We start from the raw sequence: 22986 nt of genomic DNA, 5'->3' as shown, positions 1-22986 counted from the left end.
GAGAAATATTTACCTAGCTTATTAATACTTAGTAATTCATTGTCAGTGTATATGTACATCATAGACTTCAAGGTAGTTAGTATACAATTTTTTTTTACCAGAGGAATTAGAAAAATTGAAGCAAATATTTTTGTTTTTCTACTTTGAAATAAATAGAAAGTTCTTATAAAAAAAATTCTTATCTTTAGAAAATATTTTCAATGAATAAAAATAAAATTAGCTGAGTGAAAATTTGTTTGTTAAATAAAATTAAAAAATCAAGTGACAGCTTACCTTAATTTCCAAAATTTTCACCAATGATTTTTTTTTAATTTTCACATGTAAACTTTTTTTCACAATAATTTAATTACTATAAAATTAATTACCGATGAAAATTAATTTAGTAGATATTTAATAATTTTTAGACTTTTGTTAACAAATAAATTATGGCAAAAAAATAAGAAAAAAAAAATTAACATGTAGAAATTTAAAAAAATAAAAAATGCAGTTTTTCGAAAATAATTTTTTAGAATTAATTTAATTGTTAAATAAAATTAAAAATTGGTCTAGTGACAGCTAACTTTAATGTTATTAATTATAGTAAAGTCACCTGAACTTTTTATTTTGTTTTTCAATTATTAAATTAGAACTAAAAAATATTTTTTTTTAATTATACTTATAGTTTTTCAAGTTTTTTGCAAATGAAAATTTTTTTTAATATAAATAAAATGACATTAAAGTTAGCTGTCATTTGACAATTTTTTAATTTTATTTAACAGAAAGATTTTTTCCAAAAAATTATTTTTAAAAAACTGCATTTTTTATTTTTTTAAATTTCTAAATGTCAATTTTTTTTCTTATTTTTTTTTTGCCATAATTTATTTGTTATAAAATTTTATGAAATTAAATTTAGCTGTCACTTCACAACTTTTTTTATTTTATTTAATAAATAAATTATATCGAAAAATATTATTAAAAAAATGGACTTGTAGAAATTTTAATAAATTAAAAATGCAATTTTTTAAAAAGAATTTTTTAGAACAGATTTTTTTGTTAAAAAAAATATGACAGTAAAGTTAGCAGTCATTAGAGAATTTTTGAATTTTTTTTAACAAACAAATTTGTTCCAAAAAATAATTTTAAAAAAATTGCATTTTTCATTTTTTTTAATTTCTACAAGTCCATTTTTTTTCTTATTATTTTTTTGCCATAATTTATTAGTTAAAAAAAATTCTAAAAATTATTTAACATCTGCTAAATTTATTTTCATAAAAAAAATTAAAAAATTGTCAAGTGCATGACTGCTAACTTTAATGTCATTAAAATTATTAAATATGTGCTACATTAATTTTCATGAAATAAATTATAAATATTTTTAGATCTCGGCTAATTCAATTTTTATATAAAATTATAATGTCTGACCCTTCACTGTCTTAAAAATATTCTCAAAAATTAAAACAATACTAAAGTTATAATAATAAAGTTAGCCGACGTTTTTAATTTTTTTATTTTTTACCATTTATTTAATTGGATCAAAAAAATATTTTTTAAAAATTGCACTTAAAGTTTTTCAAGTTTTTTACAAAGGAAATTTTTTTTTTAATTTTTTTATAACTTTTCAAAAAAAAAAAAATTGTTAAAATTTTTAGATGTCGGCTTGGGTAAGTGTGGGTATTACTGCAGTTTTTTTCGTAAGTCTCACTTCGAAAGCATTTTTATAAAATTTTCTCAAGATAATAATAACTTTGTTTTTTTAAACAAAAGTTTGACTTATTATTAACCCAAAATAAAATCAACAATGAAAGAAACAAATATTTTCGTTAAATAATAAGCATTTAAAAAGAAGTCTAAATGCATGTATTGCTGCAGGTCTTAAAGTAGCTTGCTCCTATTACTGCGTGTCCATTACTGCAACTGATCCAGTTACTGCGTACCTATTACTGCAGAACGGCTATATTTTAGGATTTACTTAAAAATGAACAAAAACTTATCAAAAAGAAAATTTATTAGTTTAATGTAATAACAAAAATTCTTCATCATCTAAATAATAAGTAACACAGCCTTAACGTATTATTAATTGACCAGAATTCGTAAATTTTAATAGATTTAATCTTATAATCTGCTGATTATTGCTTTCCTGGACTTGCCTCAACTTCTTATTTTTTTGTTTATTAACTTTTGATTTTTTATTAATTTTATCCATAGTTTATTTTTCACTTCAAGACAACTTGATTCACGCACTTATTTAGAGGTTTAGAATAGCCGTGTTTACGTCCGCAGTAATAGCCCAGATAGCAAAATGACGTATTAAGTTATTCCGAATGAGCTCAGATTTCTGATTTGGACGTCAGAGTCTACGTCTAAAAGACGTCTTTAAGACCTTCTGAAGAGGTCGAATGCGCCGCTTATTGTAGACTCTTAAAGAGCTCTTTTTTCTGAACTCGCACAAATGAATGATTTTTTATCTCTATACGCTATTATAATGATAACAATAATAAGAACACAAAAATAATATTAATAATATTAATAATAATAATAATAATAATAATAAAAGTAAATTATGAAAAATAATTCAGAGTTTCATAAAGCACCGATGCTGATTTCGAATGTTTATTATTTTAGTTAGACCTAATATTGTCGGTTTACCCCCTACGCTGTTCAAACGATATGTCGGTACACACCTCATTATTCTTATAAGCTAAGTTTATATAGTGATGAAATGTTGCGATCATTGTTTATATTATTTATTCTATTTGATACTGTGTATCGATAGAGAAAAAGTAACTTTTACGAATATTTATATACTAAAAAATATTCAAAAGTCTACCTGTAATATTTTTTTAAATAGTCTATATAAATTTTGTTTACTTTTCAAAATATAAAATCTAATAGATAAATTAATGAATATTAAAAATTCAACAATAATTAATTAGTATATAGTTATAAGATATCGTTAAATTCGAATAAAATGTTTAAAATTGATACATGCAAAGTACTCCTTAAATGTAGAAAGTTCACATAATTTTTTCAGATTAGAATCCAATTTTATTATTTTATCTAAATTAGTTTGATTACGAACCAGATTTTAACATTATTGCCTATTACTTCATAATATAATTTAAAATTTTTGAAAAATTTAATCAACCTGGATTAAGAGAAATGAGTTAACCTATGCCAAGTGTATATCTATATATTAATCTATTCAAATTGTTTTAAATCATTTAATTCGAATTATTTTTAATCATTTTCAATTTAATTTCTCAATCAGGAAAGTAATAAATGAAAAATGAATAAGATTTTGACAGCTTTATATTAAAAAGAAATTTGTGTTTTTGTTTATAATGTCTATAAGCTCATTATACGCAACTCAAAAAGAAGTCCAAAAAAGGGACTCAGTTAGATGTCAGAAAATTGACTCCAAACTCATGAGTTCATTAAGAGCTCTTAGTTCTGACCTCGTAAAAAAGAGCTCCTTAAGACGTCACATTGGGACTTCTATAAGAAGTTTTTTAAAAGACTTCATACTGAAATCGTTCTGACTTGGGTGCTGACTGGGAGGTACAGACATATATACAAATAGAGGCGCTTCTATTACTGCAGTCGACTGAGAAAATTGCAGTAAAACACGCATATGCGGTTTCTCGGTACCAATTACTGCATGCTTAATTAAATAAATTTTACTGATCAAAATGTAATTTTTATTAATTATTTGATTCTAAAAAAGGGTTATCCAACTTCTAAATGTAAAAAATATATTAATTAGGTCATTTATATAAAGAAAAAGACTTTTTACGATCACCTCTTTTTACACGCTTTATATTAGCTTCACTTGTATGTCAGTTTGTCAGTATGTCAGTTTGTAACTCTCCGTGGGTAATCTGCGCGCCTGCGGCCTTCCTTGGTTCTGGTAGCCGTTTCTCAGGCTCGCTCTCCGAAATCGAACTCTGATTCCCCGTATTTATAATATTTATAAATAATTATTTTTTTTTTTTATTAGCTTCACTTGTATGTCAGTATGTCAGTATGTCAGTATGTAACTCTCCGTGGGTAATTTGCGCGCCTGAATATTTTTGATAATCAACAAATAATAGTTTAAAAAAACTAAAAAATCACGCTTTTATAAATAAACCAAACTAAAAAGTAAAAAATAAATAATAGTTTAAAAAAACTAAAAACACACTTTTTATAGAAAACCAAACTAAAAAATAGAAAATAAATTTAAATTAAGAAAAGTGTTAAAAATTTCAATAAATATAAATTAATAATAGTGTAAATAAAAAAATGTATTTTATTTTAAAAAAAGCGTGGGGTGCTTTTTAAGATATTATCAAAATGATAATCACTCTACTCATATCTGTCAATAAAATATTTATAACTATTGACACCATGCACCTCACGCTTTTTTACACGCTTTTTTTAAAATAAAATACATTTTTTTTATTTACACTATTATTAATTTATATTTATTGAAATTTTTAACACTATTCTTAATTTAAATTTATTTTCTATTTTTTAGTTTGGTTTTCTATAAAAAGCGTGTTTTTAGTTTTTTTAAACTATTATTTATTACACTGAAACTCTTAAAAAAGATAAAATTATTCACTTCTGTAACTACTTAATTTTTATTAATTAATAACAAATTGAATAATTGTCATACGTATAAAACCACTATGCAGATATTTTCCGAAAGATTTAAATTAACAGAAATAATTTGTTTTTAATCAAAAAAGTCATAATCCATTTATTGATAATTAAAACAAGAAAATCTGCAGTAATACCCACACTTACCCTAACTTGATTTTCATAAATTAAAACTGTCATAAAAAACAATGAACAAATAAATTTATCCGTTAAAGTTAAAAATGTATGACAGCGCCACGCGGCGGCAAAAAAAGAAAGTTATTCAAAGTAAATTTCCCACAAAGATTTTCCCATCTTGAAATGATTTATTTTCTCTTTAACCTCCTCTCCATAGCCCACCCTAATTCCAAACCAATCCAAACACGAAACAAATAATGGCTGACCTGTGTCGTTATTGCGTACATTGTACGATGATAATATTTACATTCTAACTGAGTGACATTATTCAACATTAGTAATTATAATCTGGATCATAGTGCGTCAATTACTTTATTAGTTATTTAAATGCCAAATAACGTAATCCATAATCAAGATTGTAATAATAACAGAAACAGATAAACACACTAAAAGTTATTGAAAAAAATAAAGTTGGCATACGCAAATGTGCATCACAACAAATAACATTCAAAATAATAATAATTTATTGTTATTGTGTACATGCATCCATTGTTACAAACTTAATGATGGAAACAAATTGTGGCCCTGGCATTTTAATACGGTTATTAATTTAAGTAGGTTTTATAAATATTATTTTATTGTTGAAAAAAAGCAGTGTTATATTGATGGTGATGTTGCCGATGTCTGAGTCATTTTATTCTTGGTATTTATCATCATCATAACAAGCTATTGATAATTATTATCATAATGGTTCACATACCCAAGGCTTATAATTACGACTTTTGGGTTAAAACCCCATCAGACGATGTTGAGTTGACATGCCTTATGCCTAATGGTGTTATTATACCATTAGAAGTCAATCGCAATACCACTTTTGGTGAAATTAAAGAGGTAACTTTTTTTTTATTTTCTTTTTATTAATTTAAATTCATTTTATAGTTTTATTAATTTTTTTTTTACTAATAGATTATTTATTTTTTAATCAACATACGCCTATCGGCAATATACATCAATAGAGAATATTTAAAATTAAATAACATTAATTATGATACTAAAGTTAGCCGACGTTTTCAATTTTTTGATTTTTTTTTTTATAATTAAATTAGAACAAAAAAATATTTTTTAAAAATTGCACTTACAGTTTTTCAAGTTTTTAACAAATGACAATTTTTTTTTTTTTTTTGTAGTCATTTTTTCAATAAAAAAATTCTTTTTAATTTTTAAATGTCGGCTAACTTAATTTTCATCATTAATTATAAAAATGAAGTTAGCCGACATTTCAAAATTTTTATAAATTTTTTATTAAAAAAATTTTAATTAAAAAATTTTAAAAAAAATTGCCACATGTAAAAAACTTAAAAAACTATAAGTGCAATTTTTTAGAAATATCTTTTTAGTCGTAATTTAATTAATAAAAAAAATTAAAAATTTTTAGACGTCTGCTAACTTAAGTGTCATACATTAATTTAAGAGAAAAATTAATTAGAGTTTAATTAATGAAAAAAAAAAAAAAAGAGTGTAATTTATACATAAATGAACAATTGTTTTTTATTATTTTAAATTATGGCAAAAAAAAATTAAGTAGAAATTTTAAAAAATTAAAAATGCTATTTTTTAGAAATTATTTTTTAAAACAAGTTTTTAATAATATTTAAAACTACTCTTAATTTATGATACTGAAATTAAGAGACATCTGATAATTAAAAATAATTTTTTAATAAATAAATTATAGCAAGAAAAATATGAAAATTAAATTTGTTGATAATTAAGAATTTTTTTTATTGAAAAAATTATTATAAAAAAATTGAAAGAATAAATTTTACATGTAGAAGATTTTTAAAATTATACCTGCAATTATTTTACTTGTGATTTATTTTATTTATTTAATAATTTATGTGCCAACATATTAAGCTTAAATTTAATTGATAAAAAAATTTTTAAATTGTTAAACGTCGGCTAATTTTATCAGAAATCAGAAAAAAATCTATGAAAATTAATTTTTGAAAAATTAGAACAAAAAAATATTTAAAAAAAATTGCACTTATAGTTTTTCAAATTTTTTACAATTGAAATTTTTTTTTTCTTTTTTTGTAATAATTTTTCTAAAAATTCTAAAAATTTTTAAATAGCTCACTTAATTTTCATAAATTAATTTAGTAGATATTTTATTATTTTTGTAACAAATAACTTAAAGCAAATATTTGCTTAAAAAAAGTTTGGTTATTTAATTGAATTTTAATTCTCATCAGGATTTATGGGAAGAAGCAAGTAAATACCCACTCCATGGTACTTTAAAAGACGCACCGTCTTATGTATTTTCGTGCATAAACACAAACGCCGAAGCCGAAGAAATAAGAGACGAAAGTCGACTGTGTGATGTTAAACCATTCTGCTCTGTATTAAAAGTCATCGAGAGAGAATGCGTAAAAAGCGACAGAAATTTGGATTCACAAATAGGTTCTCTGATCGGCAAAGGTTTGCACGAGTTTGCTTCATTAAAAAACTCCGAAGTTAATGACTTCAGATGGAAACTCAGACTTCTCGGGGATGAATATGCACAAGCGAGACGTAATAAACAGTGGGAGGAAAAAGTTCGGTATCAGTTTCGACCCAGACTGGCTCAAACGCCAGACATACCCAAAAATATTGAATCTCGACTTAAAGATGGCAATATGGTTGTCGTTACCAAATTTGAAAATACCGAGGTTAGTTTATTAAAAATTTTATTTTTATTTATTGTAAAAATTTATTATAATTGCTCATTATTAAAATATACAAGTAGTTAATATTTACAAATGGAGTCAACCATTTTAATTTTCATTTTTTGAACGAAATTTCTACTTGATTTTATTGATATATTTTTTTTTAATTCATAAAAAAATGAACAATTTAAAAAAAAGTTGATTATCACAATTTTAACAAATTTTCAAAAAAATTTATAAATTTTTTTGAAAATTGTGATATTCAACTTGTATGTTTATTGTTCGTTATTTTATATACTTTAAAAAAAATATACATCAAAAAAACCAAAAAAAGATAAAATAGATATTGAATCCAAAAACATGAGCAAAAATTTTTTTCAACTTTTAAAGAAAAAAACCTATTGAAATCTTTATTTCTTTTTTTTATCATAAATTCGCCGTAAAAAAAAGCTGAATCATAATAAAAAATTTGAAAATGTTAATTTTTTACCTAAATATGGCCAAAAATAGGTTTGACCCCACTTGTAAATAATTACCGAAGAAATAAATATTTACAAGTGAAGTCAACCATTTTATTTTACATTTTTTTGAACGAAATTTTTATTTGATTTGATTGATATTTTTTTTTAAATAACATAAAAAAATGAATAATTAAAAAAAAAGTTGAGTATCACAATTTTAAAAAATTTTCAAAAAAATTATAAATTTTTTAAAAAATTGTGATAATCAGCTGTTTTCTTTTCAATTGTTCTTTTTTATATACTTTTCAAAAAAAAAAATATATCAAAAAATAGAAATTTTATCCAAAAAAAATGAGAGCTAAAATTTTTTCCAACTTTTGAAGGAAAAAAAGCTATTAAAATCTTTTTTTTTACGACATTTTTCATTATAAATTCTCCGTAAAAACAAGCAGATTAAAAAAAATTGAAAAAGTTAATTTTTTACCTAGATATGACCTAAAATAGGATTGACCCCACTTGTAAATAATTACCGAAGAGTAATTAACCATTTTAATTTTCATTTTTTTGAACGAAATTTCTATTTGATTTTATTTATATATTTTTTTTTTGAAAAATACATAAAAAAATGAACAATTTAAAAATAAAGTTGATTATTATATATTTAACAAATTTTACATATTTTCAAAAAAATTTATAAATTTGACCCTACTTGTAAATAATTAGACAAAGATACATTGTAAAAAATATTATTTAGCATTCTTAGATTTACTTGACGCGTGTATAATTCTATATTTCGGAGTATTACTAATTTGTTTAGTCAGTTTTTTGGGCTCTGGATCCACAGTGTCATCAGAAAATCTCAAACTCTTGTTTTCTTTGCCCATACTAACGTCACAAGCCGAAGTAAAAGTTGTTTTCCAAGCATCTTTTGTAGATTTCAAAATCCCTTTTTTTTCTGCATGATTTTTTTCCGACAAGGAAATAGAATCATTCGGTTTCTCAATTTCTTCTACATTACCTGAAGCTGGCTCAACAAAACCAATCAAATCACTGTCCAGTGGTTTTGGTTTTTCAAAAAAGACCAAAGATTCATCAACAGACTTGGCTGGTTTAATTTTACCAAGTAACTTCGGAATTTCTATAACGCGTGCAGTGTTATTCAGCGTACAGTCGACTACTTTAACATTTACCGATGAATTAACTTCTTCCTCACATAAATTATTATCCGGCCTACCAGTCTGTTGAATTAGTCTCAATAATTCATGATTAATTACCGAAGAATTTGTTTCTAATCGACATTTAATTGCTTCAACTTGTGCCTAAAAAATCAAGGTCCAAATTAATTATTTAAAATATCTACAATTAATATGAAAAATAATTTTAATAGTAAAACAAAAAGCCACCTCCTTGGTAACAGCTTTGCGTCGCCAATAACGCAACTGCTCATTTGTTTTACACTTTATTTCCTCTTCAATCAAAGCTTTGATTGATTTTCCCTCAAGCTGTGATGAAAGTTCTTCTATTTCCTTCCTCTTGGCACTTAGCTCGTTGTCGAAGTACCTGATTAATAAAATTATCTCAATAAATCAGCCCTAAAAAATTCAAATAAAAATAAAAATAAATTAAATCTTACACAAACTCATCACCGACTGGTTGCTTCTGTTTCTCCAATTGCCAAAGTTTTTTCTGCTGATCTTTCAACTTAACTTCCAGCTCTGAAATTCTATCTTTGTATTTTTCTATTAAATTAGCATTATGCTGAATTTGATCGTCTCTGTCGTCTTGAATTGTCGTAAGTAGAGCTGCTTTTTCAGCTTTCAGCGCTTTTATTTCCCCTTCTTTTACACTGAGAGCTTTTTTAGCTTCTAAAAGACTTTCTTTCAATTTAGTTATTGTATCCAATGATTTTTTACGGCGATCTTCGACTTCAGCAAATAATGAGTTACCTAAAAAATTATAATTAATTTACCAGATAATTATTTATTGAACTTTAATAATATTTTTAACAAACAAATTATGGCAAAAAAAAATTGACATGTAAAAATTAAAAAATGCTATTTTTTAAAAGACCTTTTTTCAAGTCTAAGAATTACAAAATTTCAAAGAGCCAAATCAGGATATAGTAGACCAACTAATTTATGTTTTTTTTTTTTTATTTATTTCAATTTACCAATTTAGTAAATATCCTGATATTATTGATGGCATAGTAATATCCTGATTTGATTCTTTGAAATTTTTTAAAAGCACATATCGCGTGACTAATGCAAAAAGGGCGTATAGCTACAGGTTAGTAGGGATCCATGCTAAAAGGGCGCATAAAAAAAATTTTTTTTGCCATTCTTAAAATCACTCGAAACACAAAGATATGTAAAAAAAAAAATTCGAGCATCCTAAAGTTGAAAGGGCGTAACTCAAGACATACACCTTTTTAGCTTTTAGAAAAGTAGTGCCTAAAGCTAAAAGGGCGCATAAAAAAAATTTATGTTTTTTTATAAAATTTTGATAAATAGCTTCACAAGACATGAAATTAAAAAATTTAATGAATAAAAAAAAATTTCTTAACTACCGGTCCCTATACGATTGTAACTTTATATTTCTCTCTCAGACAAAGAAGAATTTTGAAAAAAAAAAAAAAACACTCTGCTACGTAATAGATTTTTTAATTATCTATTTCATAGCAGAGCGTTTTTTTCGAAATTCTCATTTGTTTAAAAAAAAAACATAAAACTGCAATAGTTTTATAATTATGAGTGCAACAAGGATAATACCATTTCTTACAGTGAGTGCGACGCGAAAAAAAGAGAAGATCGGCTGTTAAGTACTTAAACAATATTGAAAAAATAATAATTTAAAACTATTTTTATACAAGCAATAGATAAATAAATTAATCGAAAATTAATGAGATTGAAATAATTTTCAAATAAAAAATAAATTACTACAATCACGCACATTTAGCAATTTTTTGAAAATATTTTTAATTGTAATTTTAAAAGAGTGTATGTTTAGTTAGAATATGCCTCTCTCGTGTGACTCTACCGTTTTTTTTTAATTTTTAGGCTAAAAATAAGCATTTTTATGGAATATTTAGAAAAAGAATTTATAGGCCCTTTTAGCTTTAGGTCATAAAATTTTCAAATTCCTAAAGCTAAAAGGGCGCATAATAAGAGACATACGCCCTTTTAGCTTTAGGAAATCGATGCTTCATTTTTAGGCGAAGAATATTTCAACCAGTCGGTTGTGATAAAAAAAAAATTATGCGCCCTTTTAGCTTTTGGCACGCAATATTTATTCACACTCAAAAAAGTCCTGATAAATCCACACCGCGTAAATGTAAGGGCTTTTACATTCACGCGGCATGGAATTATTAGGAGTTTTTTGTGTGTGAATAGACACTTCCTTTTTAAAAATAATTTTTCGGAAAAAATTTGTTTGTTACAAAAAATTAAAGAATTGTCAAGTGACTGCTAACTTTAGTTTCATACCTAAAAATAGTAATTTATAAATTGTAGTTATCTGAATTAAAAAAAAAAAATTGATATTTATAAAAACCTTTAGACTGTTGATCAAATGGAGTAGCTTTTGATAACATTAATTCACTTCTACATTCAGCTAATTCGTCTCTTGTAGCTTCTAATACACTTGATTTTTCTTTTAATTCCTCTTTAGTAGCCTATAAATTTATTAAAATTTAATAAATTGATCAGATTATTAAAAAAATTTTTTATCTACTACCATAAAGCTTCAAAATCAAACTAATCGATGAAAAATTAGCTGGTATCTAAAAATTTTTAGAATTTTTATTTTGTGAAAAAGTGATTAAAAAAATTTCTTTTGTTCTAATTTAATAAATAAAAAAAAAATAAAAACCGTCGGCTGACTTTAGCATTAAAATAATCACTAATAATTACATTATAAACTTCTCTCATTTCAAACATCCTTTGTTCTAATTCCCCGAGTGCTTGCTCTAATTTAAATGACTTATCCTTCTCATCAGCTAACAATTGCAATAGCTCTTTAACTTTATCATCAGAATCTGGTTCATCAACTCTGCTTGCATTTATTATAGAAACGGAGTCAGTAGTAAGCAATAACTTATTATTAGCTTCATTTAATTTAGCTTCTAAACAATTTATTTTATCAGTTTTCATCAATAAATCACTCTCTAGTTCAGTGATACGATCCATTAACTCTTTAGCTTTGACTCCATGCCTGAAAAAATATATCCATTAGTTTTTACCATAATTTACTTGTTAAAAAAATTCGTAAAATTATCAAATAAGGTAAAAGCCCCAATTATTGACGCTATAAGAGACAAAGTTATGATTTCATTTTTTTTAAGCAATCAAATATAAATATCGATGAATTTTGTTTGTGGTAATGTCTTCAGTAATGTTTTAAGGTAGTTGTTGCGTGATAGGCATTTCAACAGAAAATTATGAAATTTTTTTTATTGAAAGATAAATATATTAATAATTCACTACCAAAATTTCAGATCAATTGACCGCACCGTTTTTGAGTAATTAATTTTCGAAATTGTATCTTTTACACGTAGAGGTATAGAGAGATGGTAAAGTTAGTATGAAATCTTCCGTACCACTCGAGTGGGCCAAAGATTTCATATTAACTTTATCATCTCTCTATAAGGTACCCTGATAGCCAAGTTGGCCGCAACTTTCTGTCAATCTACTGCCGCAACTTGTCACCAACTTGGCGGCAACTCTTGGAAAGTAACTCGGTTGGTGTCAACTTGTTCACCAAGTTGTCGGCAAAAGTTGCTCTGAAACTTTTTCACACCAAGTTGACGATAAGTTTCTCAAGAAATTTGGCGACATATTGCAGCAGTAGATTGGTCTCTTTTTTCTCAGAAACTTGTAGCCAACTTGGCGCCAACAGTTACAAATTCGGAAGTTGACCGCAAGTTGTCGCTAAGTTGGTGGCAACTATCTGACACCAACTTGGTTGGTCTGAAACTGTGGCTATCAGGGTAAAAGCCCCAATAGATGATCACGTACCAGTATATGATCACTCCATGTATTTGTATATCTATATTCACAAATATAGGTATACAAATACATGGAGTGATCATATACTGGTACATGATCATATATTGGGGCTTTTACCTTACCGCTACGTGTAAAAGATGCAATTTCAAAAATTAATTACTCAAAAGCGGTGCGGTCAATTGATCTGAAATTTTGGTAGTGAATTATTAATATATTTATCTTTCAATAAAAAAAATTTCATAATTTTCTGTTGAAATGCCTATTACGCTACAACTACCTTAACTAATCAATTTCTTTTTTTAAAATGATAATCAGTGATATTTACTAATTAATTTTAAATAATTAAATATATGATCTGGATACACCAATTATTGACGGGTTAAAAAACTGATTGATCTAATTATTGACGTACCGTAACCCCAATTATTGACGCCCCTACTGCACGTGCGTCGAATCATTTGGTTATATTGTTATTTATCAAAAACTTGATATAAAGTAATCAATATTATTAAAGTTAATTAATAATAATTTCTATGAATGAATAATTATTATGAAAAATATAACAATTTATTTAAAAACTTATTTAACACTAAAACACGCCGAGTTATTTGACAGTTAAAAGCCTTGAATATAATCGCGTATATAACGTATTTTATACTTAAAAAAAATAAATAATAGTTTAAAAAAACTAAAAACACGCTTTTTATAGAAAACCAAACTAAAAAATAGAAAATAAATTTAAATTAAGAATAGTGTTAAAAATTTCAATAAATATAAATTAATAATAGTGTAAATAAAAAAAATGTATTTTATTTTAAAAAAAGCGTGGGGTGCTTTTTAAGATATTATCAAAATGATAATCACTCTACTCATATCTGTCAATAAAATATTTATAACTATTGACACCCTGCACCCCACGCTTTTTTTAAAATAAAATACATTTTTTTATTTACACTATTATTAATTTATATTTATTGAAATTTTTAACACTATTCTTAATCTAAATTTATTAAAATTTATTTTCTATTTTTTAGTTTGGTTTTCTATAAAAAGCGTGTTTTTAGTTTTTTTAAACTATTATTTATTTTTTACTTTTTAGTTTGGTTTATTTATAAAAGCGTGATTTTTTAGTTTTTTTAAACTATTATTTGTTGATTATCAAAAATATTCAGGCGCGCAAATTACCCACGCAGAGTTACATACTGACATACTGACATACTGACAAACTGACATACAAGTGAAGCTAATATAAAGCGTGTAAATAAATAATAGTTTAAAAAAACTAAAAACACGCTTTTTATAGAAAACCAAACTAAAAAATAGAAAATAAATTTAAATTAAGAATAGTGTTAAAAATTTCAATAAATATAAATTAATAATAGTGTAAATAAAAAAAATGTATTTTATTTTAAAAAAAGCGTGTAAAAAAGCGTGAGGTGCATGGTGTCAATAGTTATAAATATTTTATTGACAGATATGAGTAGAGTGATTATCATTTTGATAATATCTTAAAAAGCACCCCACGCTTTTTTTAAAATAAAATACATTTTTTTTATTTACACTATTATTAATTTATATTTATTGAAATTTTTAACACTATTCTTAATTTAAATTTATTTTCTATTTTTAGTTTGGTTTTCTATAAAAAGCGTGTTTTTAGTTTTTTTAAACTATTATTTATTTTTTACTTTTTAGTTTGGTTTATTTATAAAAGCGTGATTTTTTAGTTTTTTTAAACTATTATTTGTTGATTATCAAAAATATTCAGGCGCGCAAATTACCCACGCAGAGTTACATACTGACAAACTGACATACAAGTGAAGCTAATATAAAGCGTGTAAAAAAAGGCGTCATAGCGCTGTCGACTGGCTGTCAATATGGGATTCACCATAAAAATTATGAACTAGTTATTGACTCCCATTATTTAAATATCATAAAGCATACAATTAATTTCGATTATTTAATTTTATAAATATTTCATATATTGTTAATTAAAAAAAAAATAGATCATATAATTACATGAAAAAATTAATTTAAACTCGGCAGTTAAAAAAAATGCTTTTCTCATCAAAGTTGTTAAGAAAATAGACGCTCGTAAGCTGATTTGATGAACTGGAGCTAACTTTATTTTTTTTTAATAATTAATATTTAGTATTTTGAACTGAATGTGATTTTTTTCAATTTTTTAATTAATTAGAATTTAATAAAAATTTATTTGATCGTTATTCTTATTACAGATAATTTAATATATTTAAAAATAATTTAGGGTGTCAATATTTAGACCCCCGTCAATAATTGGGGCTTTTACCTTATCTGTTAATTTAATTTTCATTTAATTTTAGAGTCATAATCAGCTGATAATTAATATTAACATACTTTGTTTCAATTAGCCGTATTTTTTGATCGACAGACTCAGTTTTTTTTTTCAATGACTCTTCAAGGGATTCAACATTCTCCTGCAGCTCATTTTGCAACGTAACACTTGCTGACAGCTTACCCTGTAGCAAGTGGTTTTGTTGTTTAAAGTTTTCACTTTCTGATGTTAATAAATTGACTTGTCGTCTTAGGACAGATATTTCATCAGCTTCTATGATTTCACTGTCATTGAATTTTATTAAACTCTCATTATTCTCCAGCGTCGACATCCTTTTAGGTTAAGGGCGGTGATGCGATGGATGATTTATTTTATTATCAATGAAATTCACCTTTGTAAATTATTAGTTAAGTGAGAAATTTTTTTTCCACTGAGATATGATTTCTTTTCTTCCACTGAGATATAATTTTATTTTTACTTCACTCAATTGATGAAATTCAGCACTTTTTTCTGTTTACAGTGTAACGGCCATTCAAACTTCAAGTTTGTTTGGGATTTTAAATTAATTACGTTACAGGATTGTCGATAAAATAAATTTCTAACTTATTGAATTAATATTTTGCTTAGTTTTTTAATTTTACAGAAATTAAATTTAATTAATTTTTTTAATTTTTGATTAATTAAATAATACATAACAATTTTTTTTATTTTTCTTCAAAAATAAATCAGACCAAAAAAAAACATTTTTAAAAAATTGCATTTATAATTTTTTAGAGTTTTTAAAAATGAAATTTTTTTTATAAATTTTTTTTAGTACAATTTATTTATTAAAATAATTATAAAAATTTTAATGTCTCTAAATTTCAATATCATAAAAATATGACATTTATAATTTTTTAGAATTTTTAAAGATCGAATTTTTAATATACATTTTTTTTAGTATAATTATTTATTATTAATTTTTTTATTAAAAAAATTATCAGTTGTTTCTTAATTTCAGGATCATAAAAATATGTCACTAAAATTAACGAAAATAAAAACATTTTTTTATTTTTCTTGAAAAATAACTAGCTCTAGAAAATTAATTTTAAAAAAATTGCCTTTATAATTTTTCAAAGTTTTTAAAGATGAAATTTTAAAAATAAATTTTTTTTATTATAATTTATTTATTAAAAAAATTATAAAAATTTTCAATTGTCTCTCAATTTTATTATCATAAAAATATGACACTGTAAGTAACAGAAATATGACAATTTTTTTTATTTTTCTTGAAAAATAAACTAGATCTAGAAAATTAATTTAAAAAAAATTGCCTTTATAATTTTTCAAAGTTTTTAAAGATGAAATTTTAAAAATAAATTTTTTTTATTATAATTTATTTATTAAAAAAATTATAAAAATTTTCAATGGTCTCTCAATTTTATTATCATAAAAATATGACAATTTTTTTTATTTTTTTTGAAAAATAAACTAGATCTAGAAAATTAATTTAAAAAAAATTGCCTTTATAATTTTTCAAAGTTTTTAAAGATGAAATTTTAAAAATAAATTTTTTTTATTATAATTTATTTATTAAAAAAATTATAAAAATTTTCAATTGTCTCTCAATTTTATTATAAAAATATGACAATTTTTTTTATTTTTCTTGAAAAATAAACTAGATCTAGAAAATTAATTTAAAAAAAATTGCCTTTATAATTTTTCAAAGTTTTTAAAGATGAAATTTTAAAAATAAATTTTTTTTATTATAATTTATTTATTAAAAAAATTATAAAAATTTTCAATTGTCTCTCAATTTTATTATTATAAAAATATGACACTAAAATTAACAGAAATTTTTTTTATTTTTCTTGAAAAATAAACTAGATCTAGAAAATTAATTTTAAACAAATTGCATTTATAATTTTTCAGTTTCTAACGATAAAATTTTTAAAATAAATTTTTTTTTAAATAATTTATTTATTAAAAAATTTTTAAAAATTATCAATTCTCTTTCAATTTCATTATTATAAAAATATGACACTAAAATTAACAGAAATTTTTTTTATTTTTCTTGAAAAATAAACTAGGTCTAAAAAATTAATTAAAAAAAAGTTGCATTTATAATTTTTCAGTTTTTACAGATTAAATTATCAAAAAAATATTTACTATTTCAGACGACATACACCTTCCAAATATCTCACGACACAACACCATATCAATTAATAGTTTTAATATTAAACAAACGTGCGAACACACTGATGTCAAAGGGTGAAAAGCCGAATGATTTTACACTGAAGATCTGCGGCCAAGAAGAATATTTAATTGGCGAGCATCCATTAATTCAATACACATACATTCAGGATTGTATATCTAAGGATGTGTCACCAACATTGATAACAGTAAGCATTCGCAATGTTATGATCGACAACGATAACTCGTTAGAAAATCCAGAACTGGATTCACTTAAACGATCGCGGCCAACTTTTTCAACTTTAACGTTGCGGAAAAAAGGCAAACATATATCCGCGCTTAAACTTGATAGTTATTTCGAGTTTACAGTCAATGGAATTTCACGATTAAACTGTGACGCTGCTCATCGAACTGTCGAGGTATTTATTTTAATAAAAATAATTTTTTTTCTTAATATTAAAGATTTTATTGTCATAAAAAATTTAATTTTTAAAGGTCGGAGTACAAGCTGGTTTATTTCACGGTGGTAAATCACTCTGCGAGAGTCGAAAAACCAAAGAAATGACCGTTTCACCAGACGGTAGTTGTACCTGGGATGAAACACTTAAATTTGATCTTCGTGTTAAAGACATACCTAAAAATGCGAAGCTGTGTTTTGTCCTTTACGAGTTAAGCAAATCAGGAAAAGGCCTAAAAAATCGTAGACTGATAAAAGATTCTAAACAAGAGTACTTTATAAATGCAATGTGGTGGGCTAATACAGCTATTTATGACTTCAAGTCTCAGTTAAAAACAGGTGCAATGACACTCTACACTTGGACTTATGCTGAAGAGATGCAAAATGAAGATTTACTTCATCCGCTTGGTACTGTTGTATCTAATCCACACATAGACCGAGCTGCTGCTCTTATGCTCACGTTTCCTAAGTAAGTATTTAATTAAAGGAAACTATTGACTGCCGTGACTTGTGAATTAAAAAAAAATTAAAATTTTGCTTTATTAAATAATGACTTGTTAAATTGCACTGTACTTTCTTAAATATTTAAGTTTTTAAAGATATAAGCTCATCTCGATGTTACACTCATCAAGAGCTTTCATTTGAGTACCCACATGCATTTTGATATATTTTTTATGTATACATATATATAAATATATAAAAATATAGGAAAAATTGATGTGGGTACTCAAATGAAAAGTTTCGATAAGTGTAATATCGGAATGAGCTTATATCTTTAAAAATGCCAATATTTCACAAGATATTTATTAAAATGCTCTGTACTTTCTTAAATATTGACGTTTTTAAAGATATAAACTCATCTCAATGTTACATTCATCAAGAGCTTTCATTTGAGTACCCACATGCATTTTCATATATTTTTCATATATACATATATATATAAATATATAAAATATATGAAAAATTGATGTGGGTACTCAAATGAAAGGCCTCGATGAGTGTAATGTCGGGATGAGCTTATATCTTTAAAAATGTCAATATTTCACAAGATATTTGTTAAAATGCCCTGTATTTCCTTAACTATTAACATTTTTAAATATATAAGCTCATTCCAGGGTTACACTCATCAAGAGCTTTCATTTGAGTACCCACATGCATTTTCATATATTTTTCATATATAAATATATAAAATATATGAAAAATTGATGTGGGTACTCAAATGAAAAGTCTCGATGAGTGTAACATCAGGATGAGCTTATATCTTTAAATCTATCAATAGTTCACAAGATATTTATTAAAATGCCCTGTACTTTCTTAAGTATTGACGTTTTTAAAGATATAAGCTCATCCCAATGTTACATTCATCAAGAGCTTTCATTTGAGTACCCACATGCATTTTTATATATTTTTCATACATACATATATCTATAAACATATGAAATATATGAAAAATTGATGTGGGTACTCAAATGAAAGGTCCTGATGAATGTAACATCGGAATGAGCTTATATCTTTAAAAATGTCAATATTTCACAAAATAAAAAGTTATTTCTTAATTATGTACCTAGAGATACTTTGAGATATTTTGAGATACGCCCTTTTGGTTTTAGTAATGCTATATATAAATTTTTTTTATAAAACATTAAATAATGATCTTATTAAATTACTTTATAGTTACGGAAAAGATAAATCCGTTCTCTACCCAACACCCGAGAAACTCGTAGAGTACGCAGCGAAATTACGCGAGTCTTCTGAAGACCGTAGCCTTGAATTGGAAGCTAACGAACAGCAATGGGAGCAATTAAAATTATTAGCAGACCGCTATCCACTGCACGAGCTTCACGAACAAGAAAAAAAGACAATGTGGGCTTTGAGAAGACAGTGTCTCACTAAAATGCCGAATTTATTACCAAAATTGCTGCAGTGTGTCGAGTGGAATGATCACAGAGAAGTAGCTGAAGCTACCGCTTTAATCCAGCAGTGGCCGAAACTCCCGGTGGAGAAAGCTCTCGAGCTTCTGGACTTTGCATACGCGGACCAAAATGTCAGGAGTTTCGCCGTTCGCTGTTTGAAAGACCTGAGAGATGAAGAATTAAATCTCTATTTACTACAATTAGTTCAAGCGTTAAAGCACGAAAATTATTTGTCGTGTGATCTCACTGAATTCTTGCTAAGGCGAGCGTTAGATAACCAGAGGATAGGTCACTATTTATTCTGGCACCTCAGGTGAGTTTTTATCTAAAATTTTTCAATGTTTAATTAATTTATAATTAAAATGAAATATTTAATTTTTTATATTAGGCCTGAAATGCACGTAGCGTCGGTATCAGTGAGATTTGGATTAATACTTGAAGCTTATTGCCGAGGAGCTCAACAACATATGAAACATTTAAAAAAACAAGTTGAGTTGTTGAATAAATTGAAAAATTTATCTGAACAAATAAAGCTGAGAAAAGATCGTAAATCTGCGCTTCAATATTTGCACGATTTTCTGCAAGAAGAGCATTGCCAAGAGGCGTTGTCTAATGTATTAAATCCACTGGACCCGCGCTATCGATTGCGACGAATTCGAGCTGAGAAGTGTCGAATTATGGACAGTAAAATGAAACCACTGTGGCTTGTCTTTGAAAATGCAGACACTTTTGGAGAAGATATTTATGTTATCATGAAACACGGTGATGATTTGAGACAAGATATGTTGACATTACAGATGTTTAAAATAATGGATAAATTATGGAAAGAAGAAGGATTAGATTTTCGTATGAATTTATATAATTGCATATCTACTGATCATAAAACCGGGATGATTGAAGTTGTCTTGAATGCTGAGACAATTGCTAATATCCAGAAGGAAAAAAATATTTTTTCTGCCACAGCTGCTTTCAAGTTTGTATTTTATAATAATTAGACAAATTTTTTTTTTGAGAAATGTTATTTAATTGAATTAATTATTTCAGGTGCGGTTCATTGATCGCTTGGCTCAAGGATCACAATTCGACAAAACCAGAGCTAGATAAAGCGATTGAAGAGTTCACTCTCAGTTGCACGGGCTACAGTGTCGCGACTTATATTCTTGGAATTGCTGACCGTCACCCGGATAATATTATGGTGAAGAAAAGTGGACAGTTGTTCCATGTGGACTTCGGGCATATTCTAGGTCACTTCAAAGAAAAATTCGGAGTCAAGCGTGAGCGTGTACCTTTTGTGCTCACTAATGACTTTGTTCATGTTATTAATAAGGGACAGGCGAAAAAGAGTCAAGCTCCGGAGTTTCAGAGGTTTCAGGAGTACTGTGAAACGGCTTTTTCGGTATTGAGGTGTCATGGCGGGTTGATTGTTTCGCTTTTTGCTATGATGATATCAACTGGATTGCCGGAACTCTCTTGCGAGAAAGATCTTAATTATTTGAGAGACACTTTGGTAAGTCAATTATTTTTTTATTTTTTTTTTTTTTTTAATAATGATTTTTGTTAAATTGCACTGTACTTTCTTAAATATTGACATTTATAAAGATATAAGCTCATTCTGATGTTACACTCATCAAGAGCTTTCATTTGAATACCCACATGCATTTTAGATATATTTTTCATATATTCATATATATAATATATATAAAATATATGAAATATATGAAAAATTTATGTGGGTACTCAAATGAAAGGTCTCGATGAGTGTAATGTTGGGGTGAGCTTATATATTTAAAAATGTCAATACTTCACAAGATATTTGTTAAAATGCCCTGTACTTTCTTGAATATTGACGTTTTTAAAGGTATAAGCTCATTCCGGGGTTACACTCATCAAGAGCTTTCATTTGAGTACCCACATGCATTTTGATATATTTTTCATATATACATATATATAATATATATAAATATATGAAAAATTGATGTGGGTACTTAAATGAAAGGTCTCGATGAGTGTAATATCAGGATGAGCTTATATCTTTAAAAATGTCAACAGTTGACTAGATACAACGTCATTTCTTAATTATTAATATTTTTAAAGATGTAAGCTCATCCTGATGTCACGCTTATCGAGAGCTTTCATTTGAGTACCCACATGCATTTTTGATATATTTTTCACATATACATATACATAATATATAAATATATAAATATATGAAAAATTGATGTGGGTATTCAAATGAAAGGTCTCGATGAGTGTAACATCAAGATGAGCTTATATATTTAAAAATGTCAATAGTTCACAAGATAAAAGATCATTTCTTAATTATGTATCTAACTGATGAAAAATTACAGGTATTGGAGATGTCAGAAGAAGAAGCACAAAATCATTTCAGGAGTAAGTTCAACGAAGCTCTTGTTAATTCATGGAAAACTTCGTTAAATTGGGCGTCGCATAATGTCGCCAAGAACAATAAAACAATATAAATAAATAAACAATTAATAACAAAAATAACAAAAAAAGAACAAGTAAGACTGCAAGTGCTCAGAAATTATAAATTTGTTTTTACGATTATTCTGACTGAGAGTGGTTATTGTCAGTGATTTATTTTATGAGATTTCATAGTTCTTTAATAAATAATAATAGGATGAAAAAAAAAAAAAAATAAACATTGCCAAATGTGATAGAGACTTTTTTTATCTTAAGAGTGTAATGTTGATTAAAACGAGGATGTAAATGTTAACCTGTATGCTCGTGGCAATTCAAAGTAATAGCAATAATTCATAATCATACATTTAGTAAATTTTTCAATAATGCTAATAGTAATGATATTAATACTAATAATAATATAAAAATAAAAGATCGTAATAATAATTATAAATAATACAATTAATCACTGACTCCACTCGTTAGTCTTGTATAAAATATAAAACATGACTGTTAATATTTCGTGATAGATGTGATGATTAGCCGTGTAAATGTATCATGATGCAAGAATACGTTATAGTAATTTTTCATATGCAAATGTAAGAATAACTATTGAACAGATTTATCAATTATAAATAAAAAAAAAAATTTTTTTTTAAATGCTCTTGCTATATTTGGCGCTAGGATTTTTTTTCTTGGAAATTTAATTGTTCAATTGGTGACAGAGTTGCTTTGTACATTTGCGATAGGTTGAATATATGGATTAACAAATGGAAAAGTAGGAAAATTGAAAGAGTACAATCACT

General features: G+C 25.5%; 2 protein-coding genes across 3 annotated transcripts; one reads left to right on the top strand and one right to left on the bottom strand.

The window, feature by feature from the left end:
- Positions 1–4958: 4958 nt before the first annotated feature.
- Positions 4959–22267, top strand: LOC123259761 (phosphatidylinositol 4,5-bisphosphate 3-kinase catalytic subunit beta isoform). Of its 2 annotated transcripts, XM_044720453.1 has the most exons (9): positions 4959–5095; positions 5393–5628; positions 6987–7442; positions 17374–17808; positions 17885–18315; positions 19521–20072; positions 20148–20732; positions 20804–21266; positions 22108–22267. In XM_044720453.1, the coding sequence occupies exons 2-9, from the start codon at positions 5485–5487 to the stop codon at positions 22237–22239; spliced, it is 3198 nt and encodes a 1065-aa protein (XP_044576388.1). In that variant the 5' UTR covers positions 4959–5095; positions 5393–5484; the 3' UTR covers positions 22240–22267. The 2 variants fall into 2 exon arrangements, with proteins under 2 accessions (XP_044576388.1, XP_044576378.1); XM_044720443.1 differs by having other exon boundaries at positions 4959–5628.
- LOC123259793 (protein Spindly-like) lies at positions 8631–15772 on the bottom strand. Its single transcript, XM_044720504.1, has 6 exons — positions 15280–15772; positions 11809–12109; positions 11450–11570; positions 9534–9846; positions 9304–9460; positions 8631–9219 (listed from the first exon to the last, which is right to left on the bottom strand). The coding sequence occupies exons 1-6, from the start codon at positions 15546–15548 to the stop codon at positions 8647–8649; spliced, it is 1734 nt and encodes a 577-aa protein (XP_044576439.1). The 5' UTR covers positions 15549–15772; the 3' UTR covers positions 8631–8646.
- Positions 22268–22986: the final 719 nt, after the last annotated feature.

Source organism: Cotesia glomerata, linkage group LG1 (assembly GCF_020080835.1).
Source record: "Cotesia glomerata isolate CgM1 linkage group LG1, MPM_Cglom_v2.3, whole genome shotgun sequence".
In the NCBI taxonomy this organism is placed as follows: domain Eukaryota; kingdom Metazoa; phylum Arthropoda; class Insecta; order Hymenoptera; family Braconidae; genus Cotesia; species Cotesia glomerata.
Note: the sequence above shows the minus strand (reverse complement) of the source record. Positions and strands in the feature narration are given on the sequence as shown.

Bases quoted from the DNA above. Each gene is read 5' to 3' on its own strand.
- LOC123259761 (XM_044720453.1), top strand. From the start codon at position 5,485: ATGGTTCACATACCCAAGGCTTATAATTACGACTTTTGGGTTAAAACC. The intron at 17,809-17,884 runs GTATTTATTTTA...TAATTTTTAAAG, and splicing joins CTGCTCATCGAACTGTCGAG to GTCGGAGTACAAGCTGGTTT. The intron at 18,316-19,520 runs GTAAGTATTTAA...ATTACTTTATAG, and splicing joins CTTATGCTCACGTTTCCTAA to TTACGGAAAAGATAAATCCG.
- LOC123259793 (XM_044720504.1), bottom strand. From the start codon at position 15,548: ATGTCGACGCTGGAGAATAATGAGAGTTTAATAAAATTCAATGACAGT. The intron at 9,847-11,449 runs GTTTTTATAAAT...ATAATTTTTTAG, and splicing joins ATTTGATCAACAGTCTAAAG to GTAACTCATTATTTGCTGAA. The intron at 9,461-9,533 runs GTAAGATTTAAT...TTTATTAATCAG, and splicing joins CCAGTCGGTGATGAGTTTGT to GTACTTCGACAACGAGCTAA.